Below are 25,812 nucleotides of genomic sequence, written 5' to 3'. Positions count from 1 at the left end.
CTTGTGACATCCCTGCCCACCATGCCCAGCTGCACTGTTTAGAATTGCAACCAGTACCTCGAGAAAACCAAGGAGTGGGAGTTGCCATTTTCTGGGCATTAATCTAGGTGCAAGTGCCCATGAAGAGGATCCCAGATCCAGGTTTATGTACCTCAGTTTATCTGACTCGGCAGCAGTCATCAGGTACACAACTTAGAAGCATGGTCATTAAAGACTTCTACAGTCAATGGCAATTCTGTCCACTGTGAACCTTTCTCTGAAGGGGCTTTTTGGTCTCCCTGTGGTCCAAAGCTAAGTCTCAAGTTAATTGGACCCTAAATGCTCTCAGGTCCTTTCTTAAGACACAGAATTTACAGCTAAACTTGCTTGAAATTGGTTTGTCTTTCCTTCTAGTTTGTGAAAATCAGTAACAGTCTTGTTGGTAGAGGATGTTGAAGCATGTTAATGTACTTAATTTATATCACTCTTTTGACTGTAGAACATACATCTGTCAGAGGAACTGTGTGACTACAGTCATGGCAACTGGTATTTAAAACCCAGTACCAGTAAATCAGAGAGGATAAAACAAATCTGATGTTTTACTGCAGCTGAGAAGTGACATTTGACAGTTGTACTATTGTTCTGACACTGAAGTTAGTTTTTGTGCCTTAAAGCAGTCCTGTTCTCCTCAGCAGATCACAACAACTAATTCCTGTTTGGCAAAGAAGCAATGAAAATGAGAGAACTTTTAGAAAATTATTTCATACTATAAATCCGTACAAGCGAAGTCTAAGTGCTGACACAGGTGTGCTGAGCACATCCAGCTGTTAGCAGTGTTATATGAGGTCCATGAAGGAGCTGGCTGGCCTCACATGTTCACAGTCTCACAGTTGTTTACATGCAATAAAACGCGACTGTGGCTGAGCCTGATGTAGACTAGCATAATCTGCACCATGTGTGACACACCTTTTAAAAGACCAAGAGCCAGACCTAGAAAAGGAATTCGGCACCTTCTTGTTAGGTATGAGAGAAGTTCATTTGAGTGCCTGACCTTAAGAATAGACTTTCAAGGTCTGCATTCAGACCCATCTGGAGGATCTCCAACAGCTGGGGTGAGAAAAGCCTCCGCTGTTCCTGAGGCTATTCTGTTAGGGAGCAGGATCCCTCTGTAAGCAGCACAGCCTGAGGGCACAGGAGTCTGCAGCTCAGGTAACAGAGTACCGAGTCTCAGCCCTTTCCCTGTTGTATTCCGTATTACATTAGCATTGATAAGTTGCCAGACTAAACAGAGAGGTGCCCAACGGGTGTAAGTATCTTCTTTGTTTGTGGCCTCTAAAGAGTTCGGTTTTTTAACTGCAGTTCACCATCTGAGGTACCTGAACAATCCCCAGCCCTAGGATCCTAACAAATGTCCTTCATAATACTCTACAGCCTGGAACTATAGTCTCAAAATGCCACATCTAAGAAATACCTCAAGATGCCCTACGACCATGCTGCAAGGTCATCTACTAGGTCATATCTTTGAAGTCAAAGTAATATGTTGCTGGTTTTAACTCTGAGGTGCCACTGGTATCTCTCACATCACTCCATAATACCAGATGCATTCTATGCATTACACCTCTGCAATGTGCCTGTCACAAAGCACTTCAAACATCTGCTGGGGATTTTGCATACAGTTTGTGCTCTCTTTGTTCTTTCATAACTAGTGTGCATACATTTTTTTAAGAAAACAAATACTTACTACTTGATTCTTCACACAGAAAAGACTGGCACTGTAAATATACCATATTTTTGTATTTATAATGGGTGCTGTTCCTCATTTACTGAGTTTTCACAGTATAGACTGAAGGGAAAGTTTTCCTTTAAATAGCTTAAAATGAGAAGAATGAAGGTTGTACGTGCCATGGGCCTAAATCCATTCTGACTAATATAATAGAATCAGACTGGTTTTAGTATAATTCAAAATTCACATGTATGCTTTTAGGGCTTTTAAGAAAGCTTGATCAGCATTTTCAAGTAAATAATGTTTTATCTGGCACACTGAAACTTTATTCTAAGCTGTGGAATAAGAGTACTGGTAGGAGGTGTTACGAGATTTGGAGGGCCATGTAATGGTGTAAGTTTTAGTAGGCCACAGTGAAACCAGAACTTGCTCAATTTAAACACATATAACATTGTAACTGTGAAACCAAGTCTGCCGTGAGCCTTGCTTGATCTTTGCCTCAATGAGACATCCTTCAATGTATTCTGTTTAGCACATCAGCTCAGAGTTTTGACAGCAGTTCACATTTGGTGCTTGCAACACCACCAACTGCAAGGATTTCTCAGGGAGCACTCTGAATCCCATATCTACTCTCCAGAAGTGTTTCTTCTAACACTGATGCTCGATTGACTTGCAGTAAAAGAGTATGAGCAGCTGTGAAGACTCTCTTTCCCTGAAAGGTGAGATGGGAAAACCCCAATCACCCCCACCATACACCAATTTCCTCCAAAACAGGAAGCACTTACGAATACCCTCATGCACGTGTACCTCCACTTGATCATTTGATGGTTAATTTGGAAATACCTGCACGCCTTTCATTGTAGGCAGACACTAGCAAATGCCATTTCAGAAGAATCTGTGTCACCAATACTTAATGGTCCTTCAAGTAGAAGTTAGTCAAACAGGGCAGGACTACGACTGCAACAGGACAATTGGATGGTAAGTTCATCCCCATTTGGATGCAACCTGTCTGTCCATCTCTAAAGGTTTTAAGAAGAATATGAGGGGGTTCTGGGATTTCAACTGAAGGATAGGAATAAACTTTTCACATTACTGAACAGCATATAACACATGGCATACTAAATGTGTTCAAGCGCCTTCTGAGGGGAGGTATCCAGGCAGCTCATGCTAACAAGGGTTTGTAACCACAGGAAAAGATGACTTCTTAATTTTTCTGTAATTTCTTTTTTCTTTAAAACAAGCATAGGAAATCACATGCAAAGAATGATATATAGTGCAAGACTAGGACTGCACAGTTGATGACTTAGAAGGCAGGATATGCGCAAGGTAAGATACAAAACTCACCTGATCATGAACAAAGTTTATGATACGACATTCATCACTGCAATCTCAAAGTTTTTTAGCTGCAAATGTATCTAAACTTCACATCCCAGGTAAGGCAATGTAACCAGGGGAACAGCAGATCATCCACCAAAAAGTAAAAATTTAAGTAACAATTGTGCAGCTTTTGGAAAGATGTACAATGCAGTTCAAAAAGCTTTGGAGCTCAAGGCAAGAATAATTAGAAACATTCATGGCATGCATGATGAGCGAAGCCAGACGAGGTTATCATCATCATCACTTTTGACTATAAAATATATGAATCTGCCAGAAATTTATTAGCCCCTATAACACCATAATGTTCTCCAAAAGGTTTTGCCTGTAACAAAATACCTTTAGTCTTTCTTCTCAGCAGATGCATTTTTAAATGATAAAGAAAAAACAGTTCTGCTCCCATTTTGAGCTACAAAGCCTTGCAAATAAACAAAAAATGATGCTTAAATCCATAGAGATTTCCTTAAAGTGGATGAAGCAAGCAAATAATTTTAAGTAAAGCAGTTTTAATATTATTTGAGGCTACTTGTACTACACAATAGTGTCCTGTCTTTGATACAGACATATGCTAATGTATACTTATTGGCACCAGTTTAAATAGGATGTCAGGAATAAGGCTACCACAGTATGCCATCTCCTTAAGTACTTCTCTGAGATGGCTGTAGTGGCAGTTTTTCCAATTATAGTTCTGTTGCTTAGTGCATTTGGGCTACAATTCTGCATATTGCTGTTACAGTTTTGAAATACAGAAGAGATCACATGAGATTGCACTAACAGTCTGACAAAAGCCACTGAAATGCAGAGTTAAGAATGCTGGAAGGCTCATCCACAGAAGAAAATACAGGAATTATTGACTTGTGTTTCCCAGTACGCATTCAAATCAAAGTGATTTAAACACAGAATATTTTATAGGGTTGGTTGGCTGTCTTTTAGTATTGCATACTTTACCAAGGTTATCAGCTGACCTGTGACCACAGTATTTAAAATTAGCTGAATACTGACACAGGTGAGGACAGACAGAGAAAGCACACTAAAAATACTTATGTTTGTCTAATATGAACGTATTGCATCATTTAATGAATTTCAAAAAGAACCCAAAGCAATTTACTGTCTTGCTGGAAACATAGTTATTCTTATCTCCTGTACAAAAGAAATTAATTGGTCTGACCACAATGAGAGGTAAAAGTGATTATCAGTGTGTTTTTAATGAATATCATATAGAGTGCAGATGTATAAATCAGAGCACAACTTCAGCTTCATGCTCTTCACTTCATTTTACTTACCATCAGTTCCTATTTCACTTTTAAGGTCAGTACAAGACTGGAAAAGACACAAGAAAAGACTGAGTATTGAAGAATACTTCTTAAATCATTAGTTGTTTGTCATTTTAATGGTGTTAGACTTTAGCAAATTTATGAGGCATAAACTAGTTAGCTTTACAATGTCCAAATACTGTTAGTCTTAGAAGACTGCTCATTTGAAGCCTGTGCTCTCCACTCAATTTACAAACTGCCCCTATTTCCTTATGCTGATGATGTAACTGCCTTATCTGCAGTATCTTGGTCAGGATACAAATACAGTGGACTCTGTGATGAATTTGCTCTTGAAGGTGGTTGTGTACTAGTCAGTCTTTCAGAATTTCCTGGAGAACTCTCCCTCCACCTAGGACTTGCCTGCTCCTGAGACACTTCCCACACAGATGGGCATGGAGAGGTAAAATTCATGGTGGATCGTGAGAGGTAGTTCTCCTGAAGACCTTCCTCTTGGAGGCATCTGTTCGAAAGCACTTCTTTTTCTTTGGAGTTTCGCCATTTCATCCTTCGATTCTGAAACCAAATTTTCACCTGTTTGCAAGTTAATGAAAGTTTATCATTCTTTTCTTTAAACAACTTTGCCCTAACAAGGGTTTTTTTCTTTCCATCCCCTTAGTTTCATATTCCTTCCTTACTCATTGTTGTAGTAGATCAAATAAAGCTGACTAATTGACATTATCTGAAGATTTTCCCATCACTATTTGCTACAGCTGGGCCAAATACTCTCTGTGACTTTCACCATCTCAAACAGGTGATTATCTGGCTTAGAAAGGAAAAAAAGGACAACTCAGTGGCTAGGGACAGAGAAATTTCCTATAGCAACATCCTTCCAGACAGGAAAGGATTCTCAGACTAAAATAGCATTGTCATTAACAAAACTAAGTGAGATATTACTGGAAATGTGAAGCCTTCTATTTAAAAGAGGCTCTAAGAACTATGACTGGCCCATTCACAAGCATAGCTAAAAACAGCCTGGCCACACAACTTAAAAAATGTGTTATTACATATGACGCAGTAGTGAGGATTTAAAGACATTTTGTCTGCCTGACTAGAATTTTCCAGGATTGCCTAGAATCCATGTGCTTTTGAGACAAAATCCATTTTTCAAACACCCTGAGTTGCAAAGCTTGATCACGAGTGTTCAAAGACATTTATGAAATTCTGGGAAAAGCTTGGGGAAATATACATCTAGGAACTGGTTTTACATAAAGAGAAGAAATGGTGGGGGATCAAAATATTCAGATTGTGTTCTATTTTCTCTTAAATATTTGCATTTAGTTCTAGTATGCAGATACTTAACATGAAGACAAAGGGGATATGCTTTCAAAGGTTTGAGAATCAATGCCTTAGATGGAAAGTGCTGCTCCTCCAGCACAACTGGTCAGAAAATTGAAGTAACCTTCATGGCAACTGCTCTTCCTCTTGTGAGGAAAAAAACTCCAAAACACTAATATCATCTGGTCTATCATTATAATGAAATTATTTTCCTGTAGTGGTAGTTGTTATCTATGTGTCATTTCATAATTTTCTACTCCACCAGACTCCCCTTAATATCAAGAACGCAGAAGACAAACTCAAGGAAACAACTGTAGTATTGGAAATTTGACTACATATTGGGAAATTTTTATGTAGCACATTGCTGAGTGCATTTGCACATTTTCATTGAAATAGCTTATCCTTGCAGAGATTACAGCTCTGTTCATCACACTGAAAAGCACTACACTGCTTCTTTTTCTGTTTATAGTTGTCATGCTTGCAATGGAGTCAGAGTCAGTGTCAGTCAGGTTGCAAGGAACCACTACAGACTACAAGATATAACCTCCTGCACAAAGTGGAGCCAACTGCAAAGTTAGACCAAATAGCTGAGGGCCTTATCAAGTTCTGATCATCTCCAAAGCTAAAGCTGATGAGAGCTCCCATCACCATACCCAGGCTTTTCTGACTCTCAGACAACTTCTGCCATATCTATCTTAAGGACTTTCACTCTTGCTGCATGCAAAAAAAAACCCTGTACTTTCACTCTCTCACTCTTTCAGCTGTACTCCAGAGATCCTCATCTACTGTGACACCTTCAGAATCCCACCTGCCAGTGGCTACCATGTTCATTTTCTGCTGTTTCATGCTACCACAAACATTTTTTCCAGTATCTTTCTGGTTTTGTGCTCTTCAAGCGAGGCATTTTTCCTTTATCTGCAGCTAGGTCAGGCCCCTGAGATTCCAGATTGAGTTACTGCCACTCCGCAGCACCATTAACCTGCTTGTTCAGTTAGAACAGCTCACTGGAGCTGTAAACTCTGCTAAACTCTGAAGTTCTGCAGTAGGCCAACTCAGACTCAGGTGAAAAATGCCATGACATGTGAAGTGTTAAGTAAAGTGAGAGCATTTTAGAAGGTTACCCTGCAAAATTTTCCTTCTACAGTTTCTCTGAGCATCTCTTTCCTTGTGCAGCTAAGCTTTCTGTAGGGATGGTTGCCTGTCTCTTGGGGCAGAATGGTTTCAGACCAAGTGCTGTTGATTGCCCTGTCACTAGCTGTTCATCTGCAAGTGCAAATGGTGCTCAGAGGAATGCAGGAGGGCTCTATGCTCTGCTGTTTTCTGCCTGGATCACTGCCTATCAGGCAGTGAGATGGAGCATAGTTCCCTACCCCAAAAGCTCCTGAGGGAGCTCTGCAAGACAGCAAAATGGGAGTTGGAAATAAAATGCAGAGGTTGTGTTTCTCCCACTTTGTGTGAAAACGCAGTGATCAATTTGTGAATGTACACCTTCAAGAAATAAACCAGGAAGCTCTTCAAGCATTTGTTGGTTAAAACTGCCATTGATATACTGAGGTCTCTGCTCAGTGAAGAAGCTCAGGGCTGCCCCTGTGCTGTTCAGTGTTCCTCCTTCAAAGCCATTTTAAAGATTTTTTTCCTCAAAAAGACAGAAAGTCACAGATGTTCTGTCATTCCTTACCTGAGACTCCTTTAGACCCAGGTTAATGGCCAGTTTCTTCCTGTCTGTTTTACTAATATACTTCTGCTTCTGAAATGTTTTCTCCAAAGCTTTCCTCTGGTCTTCGGAAAAGACAGCTCTTCTTAATATACCTCTCCGGGCTTTGGAGTTAGACTCCTGGGTCAGAAGAGGCAACACACTTTCCTCTCCTAGTAGAAATGGATGAGAGTTTCACATGATATCTAACACATACCAGAAAAATATTAAGTGCTGTTCATTATAATGCTAGCAGACTACTGTGCCACTCTTGATTTGTCGGTGTTGTGTGTCATAACACTTCAGTCATGTTCATTAAGGACTAAATCCTCACTTGGATCTAGAGGTGTTGTCAGTGATCAAGATTCTCTCCTTGACATGGTAAAAAGTAAATCAGATGAGTTCATAGGGAACACTAACACAGGGCCCATGCTACTACGAAATTCAAATATAGTCAGGGAGAAACTTCTCCACTTTCCTTTGCCTGTCATCACTGAGTAAACTGCAGTTAAAGTTTTCTGGAAGTTATTCCCTCTTTGTGTGAAACGTAGAACCAGATAAAAGTGGTCTGTAATACTAAGAAACTAAACAGGCTTTCTTTACTTTTGTTTACTAACAAAAGGCTTTCAGAGTGAACTGTTTCTCAGAAAATCCCTGGCCATTCACTTAGTTATTCTGGAAACCACAGCAATTTCTTTATTAGAGGATTTGCAGAGTACTTGGACTTACTCCTTTCAGCCTGGCTTCTAATCCTTTGACATCTCATAGCAAGTCTTGGGAGGGCAATTTTCAATGAGTCCAATCACATTCCCCTTGAATCATGTCTAGCGGGAACCCAACCCTGGAAAACAGCCTCAAAGCTGGGGGACAGCGCTGCAGTGGAGAAGTAGAAGTGTTCGCACTGTCCCTTCATTGGCCTCACAAAGAGCACAGAAACCCCAAATCCAGATAATCTCTTGCCTTCCTCACACCCAATAAAGCCTACAGTCATAGTGCTTTCCCATGATCCCTCTCTCCTAGGAGGTGGTGTCCCTGGTGAGGTTTGGTATGCCCCCAGCACTCCTAGCTTCCCCAAATGCTCACCCATGGAGCAATACCAGAGGCCAGTCGAATAGGGCCTGTCACCAAACACTCGATGAATTGCATGGGGCAGTTGCAAGCAGGCCAGGAAAGAGCTGCACGTGAACTCAGAAACCTCTGTCATAGCTCAATAGCCACTGATACCTACGATCTTTCTGTAGGAGGGCAGCCACAAAGGTGGCTTTGGTTTTTATCACACACAATTCAGACTCTAAAGCTGTCCTCCTCTTGTCCACCTTCCCACATACATGGGCCAAGATTGCTATCCCAGTATATAGTTCGAGCAACTGCAAAGGTGTACTGCTGTTCAACTTCTATTAAGGATCTGCTTATTTTCATATTGAAGCCAATGGCAAACTCCCCATGTAAAGATGATTCTCTAGAAGATTGCACATTTTTTCATGAAAAACTGTCTATTCTAGTCAGCTGTAATGGTGGGCGGGGATGAAATACATTTGTTCAATAGATATTAGCCTCTTGAAAGTACTAATTAAATCCAGATGCAGCTTCTACAAACGGTTCCTTGGGCGACACCACATTTCAACTTCTGTATATTATACATATATACACATGGGCATGTGTATCTTTAAACACCCACAGAGAAACAAACACACATATACAGAGGATACTGTAGAACAGTGTATGTATAATGATGAGAAACTGAAGTGCATATGTGCGTGTCTTGTAAAGTTCACTAAATACTTTTGTGGTACATGTGTGACGGATTGATATTACATACATTACCCCTATATCCTGTCTCTAGCTGTGACCAGTAGAGGAAAATATCAGAAACTGAACAATTGTACAATGATCCTTCCCCAGAATACACTGTCCCTGTGAAACATAACTCATATAGGGACCACTGCATTCTGCTAGACATGCCTTTCTTGAATTTTTCTATACTTTAAGAACCCATCTTTATATCTGTCCCTCATAACAGCCTGTGACAAAAAGTAATTATGATGATTTAAAATGTTACAGCATAAGTCTGAATTTATATGATGTATTTCAATTTTCAAAATTGTATCCGAGACCAGATACAAAATCATAACCTACCGGTTACTGTCCTAATACTTATCACACAGTGAGACAGTTATACTCCCTCCAAACCAAAATAAACTATCTGCAGAACAAAAGTCAAAAAGCCACAATGGAGGTTTCTGCAAATGGCAAGCCAGGTTCTTATTTCTCCGAGGAGTGCATAGGCCCCTCACAAACTCCACCCCAAGCTTCTATCCTGCCCACTAAGCTGTGGGCAAATACTGGCCCTTCTTCAAGCATATTTTCTCTCCTTCTTGCTCAAATTTGGTGAATATAGGTACCTTTTTCCAAGTTGTCCACAAGGAGTTTCTGATGAATCATCAGCCATTCTCAAGTTTACTGGAAGGTACAATCTGACAGTAGAAGTGCTGGTACCTTCTCTCATCCCCACCACAGGACAACAGACACCAGCGAGTGAAGAGGCGTAACAGGGCTGGTCCTTGCCTCCTAGCCTCCATGCCACAATGGAGTTGTCAGCCAAGGACAGAGGATACCAGATTATGTGACCCCTTAAAATTTGTCTTGCCTGGCTGGTTGTTAACAGTCAATCAGCAAAGAAACAACCTCCTGCTGGAGCCCTGAGGTACCAATTAATTCCCGTACAGGCAGTATGTTAGGATACAACTTAACACCTGTATTAGACTGACTTAATAGTGGAGAATCTACACACTCTAAGGCACAGTATGCGACTGATTTTAGAAGATTAACTAAAAATTTAATGATGAGCAGAATGCTCACAAGCATTAACAAACAGCCACTGGGTCAAAAAATTTGAAACTCACCCCCAGTTGACTAGACTAGAGAATGTATTTAATACCCCATATTCCAAAATGCATTCCAACTGCTCACACAAAAACTAAATTTTGGGTTGTAGATTAAAGGATTTTTCAGTATGGATGGATAGGCACTTTCATACATTTCAACAATTCCATCAAAATGAAATCAGTCAGTTTGCAGCTTCTTGCTCTGAATGTGCATCAAAAGGTTTAGTGTTCTGCTGACACAAATGTGAATCTGTTACCAACTATTTCCTATGTTGCTGGTTTGATTTTTGCTTTGCTTTGGGTTTTTTTAAGTCTTTCCTTTGTATCCTAATATATAGTGATAAATGTCCTCTTAATCTGTGGAACAATCTCCATTTGCCTTCATGGCAGAGACCACCTTGAAGGAGCAAGTAAAAGCTTTAGTCATGGTTTCCATTTTTTCATTTGAATTCAATACATTCTAGTTAAATGGACAATTAATAGGTCACTTCCAAAATAGTAGTGTATCAGTCCTGGTTAATAAACAATCCCCACAGTTGATAATGGGCCTATGTATTCAGCCAAGTCCCTGTATACACTCAGCTCATCCACTAAATCCCTTTTCAGGTAGACAGGGTTATATGGGAAGATGAGCTAGAATGAGTCTATAAAAGTCAGTTTCATTCACTGCTTTATTTTTCAGTCAAGTGCTTTAAATGGTGTCCAGAAAATCTCTTGGAATGTGAGACAGGAGAAAAGACTGGCACATAGAGTATTGCTTTATGGTCATACAAAAGGGCAAGTGACCCTTGCCCAGGCCTTTTCAATGTGAAATGGTCCCTAAAGTTCATCTGCACAGTGAAAAATTGTGGCGAGGTCGCGTGTGGATGAGTAAAGTGAAAGTGGTGATTGGTCATGGTGCTGTCAGCCATTGTGGGAGAGCCAGGGCCATGTAAAACGCTCTGTGGGAAAGTGTCAGCCCCCTAAAGAGGTGCTCAGAAACTTGCAGCTCATTAAACTGCCAGCATTTGCTGCCTCACTTGTCAAGAATCATTCAACTTAGCAACTGCCCTTCTGAAACATTCATAAAACACATGCACGTAGTCAGGAAGGGTTTGAATGCAACTGTGATAAAAAAGTATATGCTAGAGCATGCATAAACTCCAATTTCCATTTGGACTTGACACACAATTTGTGCTTTTTCTCTGTTTTGAAAGATGAGGAAATCTTTCTTCCATTTGTATTCCTGAGCCAATAAACACATAAAATCATGAACGTCCATTCTTACACTATGGCACACAAACTTCCCAATCAAGGTTAAATTTAGGTTTGGATTAAATGGAAATGCGTTCCAGGTCTTAATCCTGAATGTATAGTGTATACTGGTCAAACTTCTCTTCAACATACTTCTTCAGGTTTTTACATAATAATTAAAAAAGAAAACAAATTAAACATGTGCATGCATTTGACTGCTACAACAAGAACGACTGTTTTATTTAAATAATGATAGGGCTTCCTGAATCATAATTTATCCCTAACAGGCATTAAAATGCAGCATCCACTTTAAGATCTTTCAGCTCTTTTCTGATTTGCAAATGTTTACTGACACAGATTTTTAAGAGTTACTGATTTTAAAGAATCTTTTCTAGCAAACTGAAAACAAGGAGCTTTCCTAGGTTAGCTCTGTCTGGGTGTCTCAATGCCATTAGAAACCTCTCACAATTGCTCAGTGTACTTAAGTTTGATAAATCTTTGGAAACCCTCTGAATAGGATTGCTGTGATTTTACTAAGGAATTAGCTGCTGCCATTGCATCACCAATTAGTTTTCCAGAACACATTAAATCCTGCTGCTTTGGTTTACAGAATAACTCAAGCATTACTGATGAAGCATAAAAACTTACTTGGAAAAGCAGTGGGGGATGCAGGGTGCTGACAGGACCCACCACAGCATGCTGAGTAGAATGGCGGGGCTCGGAGAAAAAAGTGTTTGGAAAGAGCTGCAAAGAAAACATAGATCTAATTGATTAGCCATTGAGCTTAGGTGATATTCATAACAACAGTCCTCCAAAAAGTCAGTGTGTAAAGTCCTGCCCCAAAAGGTGTTTTTCCTTTTTTCAAGATGGTGATATTTTTAAGGCAAACAATGATAAACCAGGTAATTACTCTTTAATTGAGCAAAGTTATTTTACATGTGTAGCTTAACTACAATATGCAAAGCTCTCACTATATTTATAAGAATGAAACTCTGCAAATTTAAAATTTAATTCTGTAATTGCTATAAATATGTGAGTTTTCTCCTAAATATTGGGATTGAACATGTTGTTTAAATAGTATATTGTAATAATATATTATATATTGTAATAATAAGTATAATGCATTGGAAAAAGTTATTTTAAATAACTCTAGTAAGCATGATATCATAGAAAAACGGAATCTAAAAGTGAATCCCGTCTCTTCCACTTGTACACCAATGCTGTCATTAGTACTCGAACCAATAAGATATTCAATAAATAAGAAACTTTGATGAATAACTTCTATAAAATTCAATGAGACAATCCAGCTGAGTTCTACAGGCACTAACTACAGGGCCTGATTCTGCTATCCTGACAGTAAATTTGTTCTTGATGGAAAAGTGCTCTAAATTTAAATAAACCACTTGCTACAGAAGGGTCTGCTTAATACAACAAAAAAAAAATTGCAAAATGAAGCCACAGAATTAGATATTGGATAAAATTTCTATAGAACCTTTGAATCAATTAAACAAAAGTCTCTGTTATGTCTAAAAAGTGCTTCCAAATCTTAGAAAGGTCTTCATCATCTAATAATACCTTAATTTTTTTCTATAAAGCTCATGGGCTTTTCCATTAATCTTTATTACCTCTTAATTTCTGCTTGTACTGGTCAGCTATGAAACTTGGAATATTTTTTCCTTTTGAAAATAGATATATCACGCTTGCTTGTAAAAAATGCGATCAGCATCAAAATGTTTGTCACTTTGATTTTGGTGCATATTTAGATTTAAAAAATAAGAAATCAATAAACAGGATGAAAGATAGATAAATAGATAAATGTATCTATGCCACGTTGTTCATTTTTAAGGGTTTTTCTCCTGGAATTAAAAATAAAGACCACTCTAAATTAGGTTTCCGATTACGGCATCATAATAAATTTTCTGACTGTTAAATCTGCTGATCTTCCAAAGCAATAACCTACTGCTGTAGAAACCTAACTATACATTTTTTAAATACTTACCTCTATTTTTTATCTGAATTCATACAAGCTTAGTGAAAATTTCAACTGTAATTACAAGTTGATAAGCATTTTACTGCTAGAGCTTTTAATTGACACTGGTGTTTCTAATTAAATATAAATATACTCCAAAAGGAAATAATTGCCTACACTTGAGGTGTATACTTGCAAAACATTTACAAAAAGGAATAATTTACATCAGACAGTAGTATTCTAAAGCTTCTCTTCCACACAAGACCATCAAATGTGGAACTGTGTCCTAAGGAGCTTAAAACAGTCAAGAATGTGCAGCTAAGTATTACCTATCTTACATATGCAAGGGGCTTCCATGCAACTAGTAGGGTGTATAAATTGGAAAGGATAACTAACTGAAGAAGCACAGGAGATGAAGAAGGTTAAGATCTGCCAGATAATCTCAGCCATCCTCCTGAACCTGAGAACTTTTTCTTGACAGTGTCTTTTACCTGCTGCTAACGTCTTATACGCTGCAGTTCCCAAACTCCCAGGTGAAGAGCTTTTCCTCCCTTCCTTGGGAGCCATATTCCTCATGTCATTATCAAGTTTCCCTCACAGTCAGGTAAAACCTTCCACTGCTAAAAATACATCTTGATATACAGAAAGTGCCACACTCAATTCTTTTCCTCCCTTTTCACGTCTTAAGTATTCCTTGGCTGCCATAATGCCCTATTCCCTTTAATCATTGCTCCAGCACCTTACTCATGCCACATGATTTTTGTTGGACATGTTGGCCTGTCCTTGATATTCCTTGTTATGGTTTCTTAACTCTCTACAGTTCCTTGCTCTTTTTTGATAATGATATGTGATACAGCCAGGACATATTTGGGTAAATCAGAATTGAATAAGCTATTGCTTCAGACAGATAGCATGCTCCTGCAAATAAAGATAGAGGAATAGGAAAAGATAGGTTTTCTCCATTCACTAAATCTCTCAACAAGCAAGCTGCCAGCACAAAAGCCAGGAGATGGATCAGGGTCAAAACTTGAGACATTTTCCTTAAGGGAACTCCAAGCAAGCCACATATTTCCATGGATGTTGCTGGCAATGACTTAATGTTCTAGCACAGCACCATAATGCAAACAGTAGAGATCTTGGCACTAATTCCACTCAAGTTGATGGAAATCATGCTTCTGGCTTTCTTTGGTATTTTATTTAACTGTCTCGACTGATTGCTGTCTTTTCCGCCTGCATGGCGCATATCCCTTTAAGGCAGAATATTCGCTTAAGAAATAATACGCAGGTGATATCCTCATGTAACTCTGAACCAAGTGGTTCCTGAGACCATTTCTCAAGACTGATTTATTCTAGATCCTGTGGAATAAACAATGGCATTATGTCTCCCTACGCCTATAGCCAATGCTTATGTTGTTTATAAACTTCTTTAATGTGCTCCAACTACACTGATGCACAAGTGAATTCTACGTTAAGTATATCAAACCACATCCCCAGGTCATGTCTACTGAAGCCATTGCACTCAAACCAATATGTACCAGTTACACAGAGTTACACCAGTAAAAAAATCTGACATAATACAGGGATAGTCAAGTCTACCTTGGAAGCTCTGTGTAGAGAAAAAATGTTAATGCTTCAACCTAACACATCCAAATATATTTTTTATCTTTGACAGAAACAACAGAGAATATTCATTGCATTAAATGGCTTCCACTGTCTGCATGAAACTGCATTAACAGAATGAAAATTGCTCAGAGAAAAAGGATATATTTAATGTATATGCATTTCAGACTTAGACTGTATTTCAGCCTTACACTGTGATTGTACCTCTGGGAATGACACAATACCTATCAGTGCTGAGGACAATATATAGAAAGCATTGCTTATGCTTCTATTTTCTGTTCACAAGTATCATGGTCACTCCACCAATATTTGTTGGTCAAGACATCTCATGCAAACATTGTTTGCTGTTCATATAAGGCTGAAAATTGCTGAAATGTCAGAATATTAGTTGTGTATTTATCGGCCAGAATGAAGTACACAGTAATCAAAAACTAGCTGTTGTTTCCAGCCACATGGAGTACACATTAACCAGGGGCCAAATTCTAATAATTTGTATTCAGGATACTTAATTCTTCTTCTGCTTTGCATTCCCATTTCATAAAAACTGAGATTGTGTGGAACACAAGTCTGACTTTACAGGTTTAGCTTCACAGATGCATGAAAATGAGATGAAAATGAAATATTAGAGTATGGTATAAGTGCCTTCTGGCACTCCAGAAATTGTACTATAGGCTTTAAAAGAAAATTTATTGGGTCATAAATATAAAAGGATGAAATATCTAAAATTAAATAAATAATTTATTTTTTCACAAAAGATAAATTTTTTTGACACTGTTGCTGCATGTAAAATTTTAGTAATGGTCATTTACATTCAGCTTTGTGAATAAAAATCATTTTACATACAGACAACAAAATGATACTAAACACGCAAATGGACCTCAAGCTCATCTAGTGCTAAAACTCAAAGATGAGTTCAGATACTTACATGTTTGAAAATACTGTCAACTCTGAAGATATTCTAAATTCAAAAGCCCTCCCATACTAACATATCAGGCCAACAGTGGGACCAGAAGTTTTCCTTTTAACTATTCACCATTTTGAGGGTAGGGTTCCTAAGTACAATTCAGTTCAAACATATATGTAATTTTAAAATGGCTTATTATTAAAGATACTGTTTGCTTTTCCTAATCCTAATGCTGTGAAATGACTCAGGAAATAGTGTAGGCCATTAGATAGCAGGAAAGGGGGAAGAGGTGAAGGAAAAATGGCTACTGAGGAAAAGTGAACTGATGTTAAACCTCTGGTATTACCCATACAGGGCTCCTTCACTGCACGTGCTGTTAATTTGTTTGGGGTTTTTTAAAGCTAATTGATTAAAATGTGGTATAAATCTGTGAAGAGAGCTGAAACACCTCCAAAGAAAGATTCAGAACGCTGCCTAGAGCCAGCTAACAAGGAACAGACAGACCTCAAGCTGCATGAACATTTTAATTCTCCAAGTATTGCTAAACCCGCATGAACTGCTTTCCAAAGTGATGCCCAGGCTTCAGCCCTGGCAGGCAAATTAAAAATATTATCAGTAAAATGATCCCATTTCATCCAAGAACCTTGGATAGTTTGTGACCATGAAGTGGCCACAAGTAAAGTGCAATTTCCTGGCTACATCCATCCTTGGCAATGATTCAAGCAGGCTTTTGCAAAGCTGCAGAAAAATTGCATGTCATGAAGAGCTCCCTGCAAATAGTCTAGCAGCAGCTCTGCCAGATTAGTGGTCCAGCTGAGCCACATGGCACCATTTCTGCTCCTGAACCACAGGCCCTGGGGCCCTCAACAAACCATGTTTCTGTCCCCAGCAGTTACTGTGTTTAGAGTGCAATGTTTCAGCAGCAGTTGTGCACCCCCAAAACATTTCAGCCAGCTGAAGGGGAGCCTCTGGCCATGAGAAGGAAGCAACAGTCACTGCTATATCCCACCAAAGGCAATCACCACCACATGGACCTGGCAAAACTTACTGCAAGGCCGTGTGGTACAGCATCCCTCAGAGCTGGCCTTCCTACACTCCTAGTCTACACTACTCATTCATTCTGGTAAAACACAATTGCATGAATGCTCAAGCCAAAAGGGCAGACCAAACCAGCATACACAGATCAGTTTTTAAAATATTGGCAAGCATTCATAGAAAGGGTTTTGAAGTTCTAAATATATATTTTTTAATCCTACACAAAAGGTGGATGTGTATGGTGGGTCTCGGTGGGGCTTTCAAAAATTAGCATAGTTGTCATGCTAAAATGGGCTTGAAATGTGCTAACAGCGTGATCATCACTTCCTTACATCTATAGCAATGCAGTGGCTGACAGAGCCACACTGCAGATTAGCTGAGATCACATTAATCACCATCAATTTTTAGAGGCATTGTTCACATGCTCTATTACTAGGGCATGAATTGCTGTACCTTTTTCTCTGCCTGAGGAAACACGGGTGCCTCAGGCTGGTGACAATATATGGTCAGATTTCACCTTTGTGACAACCCAAAGCAACAACCAAACCTCACCATTTGCCAAAGACTCCATGAGTCTCCTGGTGTCAGCAGTAAAAGTGGCCTCCACCCTCTCCATGCCTTGTACACAGCCTTGCTATTAAGAAAGATGGGGATCTGGAAAGGTGTGGATTACCAGCTTGGTCTTCAGCTTTGTCCTTGTTCTTCAAGATGACCAGTGTGCCTCAGCACTTTCTGCTTACCAGTTCTTGTCAAAAGAGGCATTACTGTCACTTCTCTGTCTAAAAGTTCAGTGCATTGTCTAAGCTCCTTGTCTGGGCCTCCTGCACAGTCAATGAGAAGAGATTAGTAGCTCTATATAATGATTCATCACCTTAAAATAGACAGCTAAGAAGATATGTAGTGTCATCCTCTGGAGGCTTCTCTCTGTACTGACTACGGATTAGACAAGGTATTTAGACAACTAGATGAGACAAGACACCTATTTTTTATTAAACAGCTGAATTACTATGACATTCTTCTTATCCTTCATAGGTAACGTCAAACGAATACAATCATCTGTAGTCATAAAGAAAAGCTAAATTCTAAAATTCAGCCATAAATACACTAAAATTGTTTTATTTGATTTTCAGCATATTCCAGTTTGTTTAGAAATCTTTTCCTCAAGCAAGGCAAAGTTAGGGTCATATCCTGCAAGAGGACAATTCACTGGTTTTTCATTGTTGCAGACCCAATTAAAAATCTTACAATAGGCCAAAATGCACATATATTCCAATGGCATGCACTGATAAGCTAAGATTTCCTACCTGGATCAGTCTTGTTGCATTACTGCCAGCTCCAACCAGACAAAAGTCTCAAGATCAGCTCAACATTGTTGGAATGAAAAAATAACATTTTTTGAATTTTTTTCTTTTAAACACGAGGTCTTTAGTCTTTTTACATTTGTACCAGGAAATACTTTTTCAAGTTAAAATTCAAGATACGCACGTAGTGACAAGATTCCGGGGGTGGGGACCTTAATGAACAATATCTAATTGTCCAAGAGGAAGAAGTAAAATTCTCAATATACATACAAAATGCCTCAAGAGAATTATGTGCTATAACTTCAGAAAAAAGACAGCCTCTCAAGGGCAATTTTCATACGCTTTTCAGCAAAAGCAAAGGCCACTTCTCCAACATAATACTCACCTCAAAGAAACAGCCCAAGTTATTGAAAACATTTAGGTGTCTAACCTTATAAGGATCAGGGTCTATATATCTGACATCTGAAACAGCCTCCTACTGCTTTATATACCCACACTTGTTTTCATTTTGAAAAAATTACCTTCCCAATTCTGCTAAGGGTCATGACCGACCACAAAAGTACCATTTAGAAAAATTAGAGTAGGAGTTATTTTGCAGAGCTGCACTATACAAGAATGCATAACACCTATAGTAGACAATGGAGGCAGAGAACTTGCCTTCCAAAATCCATGGGAATTTGTAACGTAAAAAAAAAAAAATCACAGCACAATGAAACCTGGAACCTGCACTCAAGTAGAGGACTTGCCTGACAAGATTAATCTTTATCACATTCATGTGTTTTCTAAAAATATGAAGAATATACTACAAGATTTCAGAAGACCTGCAGTACAAAATATATTTTACAGAAGTTAATTTGCTAACTGTAGGCATGATTGATTCCATGGTTTCCCCTCAGTGAATTGATTTTCTACAAACCCCACCACTTGTCTTCCTAGCACCGCTCTGAAATCTTCTGCCAGTGCTTAAATCTTACTAAGGACCAAACTCAGGATCCTCTTCCTTTCTCAGAGACGGCACAGCAAGAGTCACCAGAGGCAAAAGCACTGTCCAGCCAATGCTCATATTCCCCACTGAGCCCAGACTGCCAGACTCGTGGCTGGGTTGAAGAGTAGCTGGCACTAGTCTAGCTCTGGCAACCTTACAATGAGGACAAAAATTTGTCCTTTAAAAGCCATTTTGCAGCCACTCTTAAGGTATGCTGGGCACCCCAAACCAATTCTATTAAGTGACTCACAAAGTTAACTGGAAGCAGGAAAAGATGCTGCACACAGTCTGTGATTTCTGATACTTAAACTTCTCTGCCTCCAAAGACAAACTTCTAAAACAACAAAAGTGTTTCTGTGCTCCTGGCAATCAATCAGAGCATAAGAAAAGATGCCAAATAAATCTCCTCACCCTAAAGAAACTTTTTTATCCCCAGAAAACACCAACAAAACTGGAAAATCCTGAGACTTGTTAGTCAGCTTGTTGTCTCAGTGAGAGTAGCACTTTCCACAGATTAGTGCACGCCTAGAGGGAGTTGAGATAAAACACTTGGCTCTTTCCTGCCTTTTATTTTACTGAAAGTTAGTGTTACATGTCACTTGAGGACACACTGGCTGCCAGTGGGTTCGAAATCAATAATTAAGAAGCATTTATTCACTAAGAGGGGGCCCAAAATGAAGGAAAAAATCACTTAATTTCAGTAATTCTCCTGGTTGTCATAAAGAGACACAAGAGGTTTTACTAAAAATGGGCAGTAAGCTGTATCGATTCAAATAAGAGTGCTGCAGGATAGAATTGCTGTCATCACCTGAGGGGGAAAAATCTGACACTGGTCCAAAGAGTTAGCCTGCAGAGGAAAGCTTGATTTTATTTCCCTGCAGTGCTGCCGGTTTTCTGTATTACCTTGGGCAAATCACCTGACTTCTTTTTGCTCCAGCTCCTCCTCTACACAGTAGAAATCTCTCCTATCTCACTGGCATATTGTGATGATAAACACATTAAAATGTAGAGTACTCAAATGTTAGAGAAAGAAAAGCTACATCTGTATCACAGAATGGATGGTTATTACTCTAAGTCCAATTTATGTTTATTATATACTTGTTCTAACTGCTTTCTTTTGTATTATATGTAGTGTACTTTATTCTGCTCTATTGTATTTTGATGCTTTAGGCAAAAATCCCCTAAACTCAATTTTTCAGCAAGTTTTGCAATGGAAGTATCTCACTTATGTTTATTTGTTTCATTGCACTTTTCAGTTTCCCTTCTCTGTTAATCTATCAAAATGGTAAGATTAAAGCAGAAAGCTAGATTTTTGCCACATATGACCATATTCAGACTGTAAAGGACTTACTGTTATCCTTCTTCAGAGCAAATTACCTGAGAAGAGCAGAGATTTTCAGAAAATAATTTCCGGTAGCAGAGTAACTTTGCATTTCTCAGGGAGGTCACTCTGACCTGGTGTCAGCCATTACTTCTGGAAACCAAGTCACAAGGAAAGATGTGGAGTGGACCTCTTTAAAGCACCTGTGCTGCAACAGACTGCATCTCAGCATCCTCCAGATAATATTTCTATGTCAGAAAACACTGAGGAAAACTGTTTTCTAATTTATCCAAAAGATAACGATAGGACTGGAATACAAGGAGGGACCAAATCCCAGATTAGTGAGCAGAAATTGAGGGCTTCCTCCACACTTAAGAGTCTATTAGTTTGCTCAGAACTTTTATCTGGAGTTTCCTTTATCCTTTAAGAGGCTGCACAAGTATAAGCTGCATAGCTGTAATATGTTTCACTGGGAAATGCTGCTTTACAAGAACACATTTTAAAGTTTTTTAGCCAGGTAGAACACAGTCTGGGCATCCAGTGTTTAAAAAGCAGAATCAGATTTTGCACTGCTTTAGCTAGTCAGGGCTACAAATACACAATGTATGCAAAGTTCTCACAAAGCAGAAGACAGCATTATGCATTTATTTTATCAAGGCAAAAGGTCTTAAAAGAGAAGAATCAGGCCCATAACACACAGGTTTGGAGAAATTCAGTTCAGTGAAACAGAAACTCGGCACTTACCACGCCTGCTAAAGGTGGTGTGCCCAGTTCAGTGTTCCATCATCAGTACTGGGGCTTCAGAGTAAGGTGCAAAAAAGCCTTCGGGAATCTCAAGCTGGTATAAACTGGCATACTTATTGCAGAAGGCAAGTGAATTTATCATATAGCAATAATGCTCCTTCTGCTTTTCCTTCTTAACTTTAATGTAACATGCTGCTTATGTGGTTGTACTCAAGTCAAAATAAGCTAAATTAATTTTAAAAATGTATGATTTGATTACATTTAACTTTCAAAAAAAACAAGTGTCATGATGAAAAGGGATTATTTGAATATTTTACTGACAACATAAAGATATTTATTTCAAGCCCACTCATTAGATGATATATCTAGGATGTGACTCAAAGTACTTGTTCAGTTTTTCATTTAGGATCATTTTTGAGAACTCAAAATACACATGGAGATAAGCATTTCAAATAGTCTAACTAAATCCTTTGAAACCTGTAAATTATGGGAATGGAAACTTGCTGATAAAACTCTGCCGCTGAGGATTTACAAAGGGAAAAGGTACCATGACCAGACGGAACAGATCAAGAGTGCCATCCCACCCGGTCTCCTTTGCCGTCATGGATAAGAGTTTCCCAGTTTACAGAAAGAATACAGATTTTCATTTTTTAGCGCTTTTATGGAGTGTTAAAAGATACCCTAAAATGGAGTACTTTCTTCATGTCTTTCCTTGGTAGGTGTTGTGGATACGTGTCGGTTTTGGAAATGTAAAAAGGTTCATCTTATTCACTTCAGTCCCTCGTGTGATTTTATATTCCTTCCTTTCTGATAACTTTTGGTGACCTCATCAGAATTTGGGACTACATGAGCAATACCAATTACTGATTCCAAAAAGTCTGATATTTCTTCAATTCTCTTTTCTACAGCTTTTTTTTAAAAAAAAAATTAAAAACCCCTGATTATGTCAAACTAGTTTTTTAAAGCACTGTTATTCCCTGCATGATCTATAAACCACTTACTAGTTCAGAAAGATTAAAAAAAACTATTGCTTTATCGTGTTAAATAGTCTTATTAAAGACTTACACCAAGATTTTCCAAAACGCCATGTGATTTGGGGTCTCCAAATAGGAAACAGTTTATTCCTCAAAAAACTTACAAAAATCAGTGAAAACTCAAAAAAATCAGTAAATTAAAATACCCTACCTAGTACAAATTCCTTCTTTAAAATACTTTCACTAATCCCTGAAGGCTAAAATTCTTACTCTGACAAAACACTTTTGCCCTATCACTGCATAAACAAGAAACATAACACACAGCCTGATCACCCCAGCTGTACTCACAAATGCAAGAGTCCAGTCTGAGCGGTTCCCCCAGCATACATTGAGAGAGAAGAGACTCCTCAGAAACCATAAATCGGGCTCAGCAGGACAGTTCCAATCTAATTTGCATTTATTAAAGTTCAGACACCTAAGAACCCTCATCACTTTAAGACATGTAAATCAGATAAGAATCAGCAGATCCCTGTCAGAATATATATATATCTTTGTTGTACATCTTCTAGATTCGCATAAGACTTTCTTTCCTGAGTGCATAATGCATGAGGAAGCCCAGTATTTCTCAGTGCTCAAATATAAGAGCCTGGTGCTTTTGCCCAAAGCTCCTTCCAAAATACCTGGGAGTTGTGGGATCAGTAGGACCGGACACCAAATCACTAGGCAGACCGGCCACACTTCGCTAAATTTATGATTACCACTGTAGGCCAATCAAAGAAAGAACTGATCATGGAAGCAAGCATTTGAAAAACACAGCATTCAGGAACTTCTGTAATACTTAGAAAAAGTTCCCCTATAGCATTGAGTGCTGGGGCATCTGCTATCTCACCTTTTACATGTGCTCTGTACACATGATGTAGCCTTTTCTCTAGGGCTTTTCAGGGGGGGAAGGATATGCACTTAATTCCACAAAGATGATACTTGTCCTGTTTCCTGGCCTGGCCTATAGCTGGGTAAAATAAATATGTTTAAATAACTGATATGCTGAGGTCTGGAATATTCAGAAATGTTAATGCACCTCTTCTTTGACTCTCTCCTGTCTAAGTACATCATGTTAAAGGATCAAAAACTGGTTTGGAATTTGCAGAACAGTTTGTAGGACTTAAGTAAGATTATGTTTGAAAACAACTGTTACTAATTCTGTTTCTAAAATGAGCCTTTTGGTTTCACACCTTAAAGCCTTATTTCAATAAATATGATTCTGCTTGTCTAAGTACATTTAAAACTGACTTATTTTTTAAAAAAATCTGAAAACACAAGACTGAAATAAATTGATATAACTGAAAGATAAAATACAGTATAGATGGTGACTCTAATACCGAACTTTATGAATTAACTTGAATTCAACTTCAGTCGGTTCCACGACTGACAGAAGGGTGCATTCCCAAAAATCCTTTAAAACGCTGTTCATGCCCAGGCAAAAGATATTTATGTGAAAATCGGCACATTCAAGTCGCAAAACCCATTTTGTAGAACTATTTGTTTCCAACCCGACGATACAGCTGTACTGCGGTCCTGTTCGATAGAAAGTGGCAGCCACCCCCCGCGACAGCATCCCCGTGGGCAGGCCGGGTCGCCGGAAAACTGGTCAAACCGGCACGAGTGCACATCTCTCACTACCGCGTAAAGCCCTGGCTTTTACTTTAACACCGGATCGAATGGCTAATTACAGACCTTTTACACAACTTTAAAGCTCCCCCCCCCTCCCCATTTTGTCAAAACTTCCAGGAAATTGCCCACTTTGCTTAAGTTTCCTTTTGGTAAGAAGAGCCCATTCCTTTGCCCCTTGCTGTCCCCAAAGACAGAGCACTCGGGGAGGGGCTGCAGCCTCCCGAGCTACGGCTACCGAGGGGGACGGGACCGCTCGTCTTTATCCCCAAACTAGGAATTTCAGAGCTTCCCCGAGCGCCTGTTGGCGGTGAAGTTCCTTTACCGTCCCTTCGGGCTGTGAAGAACTGGCAGGGGTAAAAGCACTGCGATGACGGGCAGTTAAAAGCACTCGTCCTTGCCAGCACTGGGCTTTGCCGCACTCACGACGCCCACAGGTGCGCCGGCCCGCGCAGTTTAAAGCCGCCGTGGCGGCTGCCCTCAGGGCCGGCCCTTGGCCCGCTCTCGGGCTCCCGTCGCCGGGGCGAGACCCTCCGCCGGAATCTCGCCGGCAGCAGCCCGCCGCGCGGTGGGGGACACGGCGTCCCGCCGCCGGGCTCCTCGGAGCGGCCCCGGGAAGGGAGCGGGCGCGTCTCTCCGTGCCGCCGTCCCCCCGCGAAGCCCTTTCTGTCCCGTCTCCCCGGCGGTGGGGCGCGGGAAGGGGCCGGCGCTCACCTGTGGCTGCCGGCGGGAAGACGCTGCCTCTCTCTGCCGCCGGAGCCCGCACTGGCAGGCGGCCGCCGTCCGCCGCGGAGGGGTTAAGCACTTGAAAAGCCCATCTTGTCGAGTAGGGACCCCCTGAGGGGCTGATTTGTTCCGCCGCAGGGCACAGCTTGAGCGGGACGGGGCTGGCGGGGAGGGGACGGAGCTGGGCAGGGCTCGGCGGCGCCCCGGCCCGCAGCAAGTTCTCGATGAGGAAACTTTTGCCCAGGTTGCCGAAGCCCGGCGCCGCCGGCAGGTTGAGGAGAGCCGAGGAGCCCACCAGGTCCCAGTACAAGGCGCTGGGCAGCATAGCGAGGGCGTTTACCCCCCCTCGCCCGGCCCGGCCCGGCCCAGCCCAGCCCGGCCGCCGCGGCCCCTCACTGGGCTGGGACGGGGCGCCGGGCTATGGGGCCGGGCGGGCTTGCGGGGCGCCTCCCCGAGGGCTGAGGGGCAGGGAGCGAAGAGCTCGGCAGGGCTGTCCGTGGAGACGCGGCGCGCCTCTTCGCCGGGCTGGAAGGTGTGTCCAAGCGCATTCATTATGTCAGCCGGGGACGGGGAGTGATGGACGCGGCCAACAATGCCGCCTTGCCCAGCAGCCCCCACCCCCGGGGGAAGGGGGGTAGGGCGGGGAGCTGAGCGGCCCCGGCCGCGTCCTGGCGCGGAGGTGGCTGTCCCGCTTTACCCGCCCGCCCCCCTTCCCGGGCCCGCCGCCATGTCGGGAGGCCGGGGGCGCCCCGGGCGCCCCCGGCCTCCCGACATGGCGGCGGGCCCGCGGCGCGGGGCTGCACCTGCGTGGAGGGGAAGGGAAAGGCCTCTGGCCTCCGTCCCGGCGGGGAGGTGGCTTCGGTGCTGGCCGCGGCGAGATCATGTCGACCTAATGATCCCATGAGGTAATGGGAAGATAGTCATTAGCTCACTCCCTCTGGGCATTTTTATCTGGCCTTTCCCCCCCCCCCCCCCCCCCCCCCCTTAGTTACCCCTACACACACACTCGCTGGATTTTCGACATTTGTCTTAATAAATCTGATTAAGATCAGCACAGCGCTGTTAATCATGTTTTCCGTGAGATGTGGGA

General features: G+C 40.8%; 1 protein-coding gene across 2 annotated transcripts; it reads right to left on the bottom strand.

Moving 5' to 3' along the window:
* Positions 1 to 2,681: 2,681 nt before the first annotated feature.
* DBX2 (developing brain homeobox 2) lies at positions 2,682 to 25,445 on the bottom strand. 2 transcript variants are annotated; one of them, XM_074903009.1, is made up of 4 exons: positions 24,711 to 25,445; positions 12,124 to 12,219; positions 7,343 to 7,530; positions 2,682 to 4,902 (listed from the first exon to the last, which is right to left on the bottom strand). In XM_074903009.1, the coding sequence occupies exons 1-4, from the start codon at positions 25,045 to 25,047 to the stop codon at positions 4,600 to 4,602; spliced, it is 924 nt and encodes a 307-aa protein (XP_074759110.1). In that variant the 5' UTR covers positions 25,048 to 25,445; the 3' UTR covers positions 2,682 to 4,599. The 2 variants fall into 2 exon arrangements, with proteins under 2 accessions (XP_074759110.1, XP_074759109.1); XM_074903008.1 differs by having other exon boundaries at positions 2,702 to 4,920.
* Between the last annotated feature and the right edge of the window lie 367 nt (positions 25,446 to 25,812).

Source organism: Athene noctua, chromosome 3 (genome assembly GCF_965140245.1).
Source record: "Athene noctua chromosome 3, bAthNoc1.hap1.1, whole genome shotgun sequence".
Taxonomy (NCBI): Eukaryota; Metazoa; Chordata; class Aves; order Strigiformes; family Strigidae; genus Athene; species Athene noctua.
The sequence above is the reverse complement of the archived record's forward strand: the minus strand, read 5'-3'. Positions and strand labels throughout refer to the sequence as shown.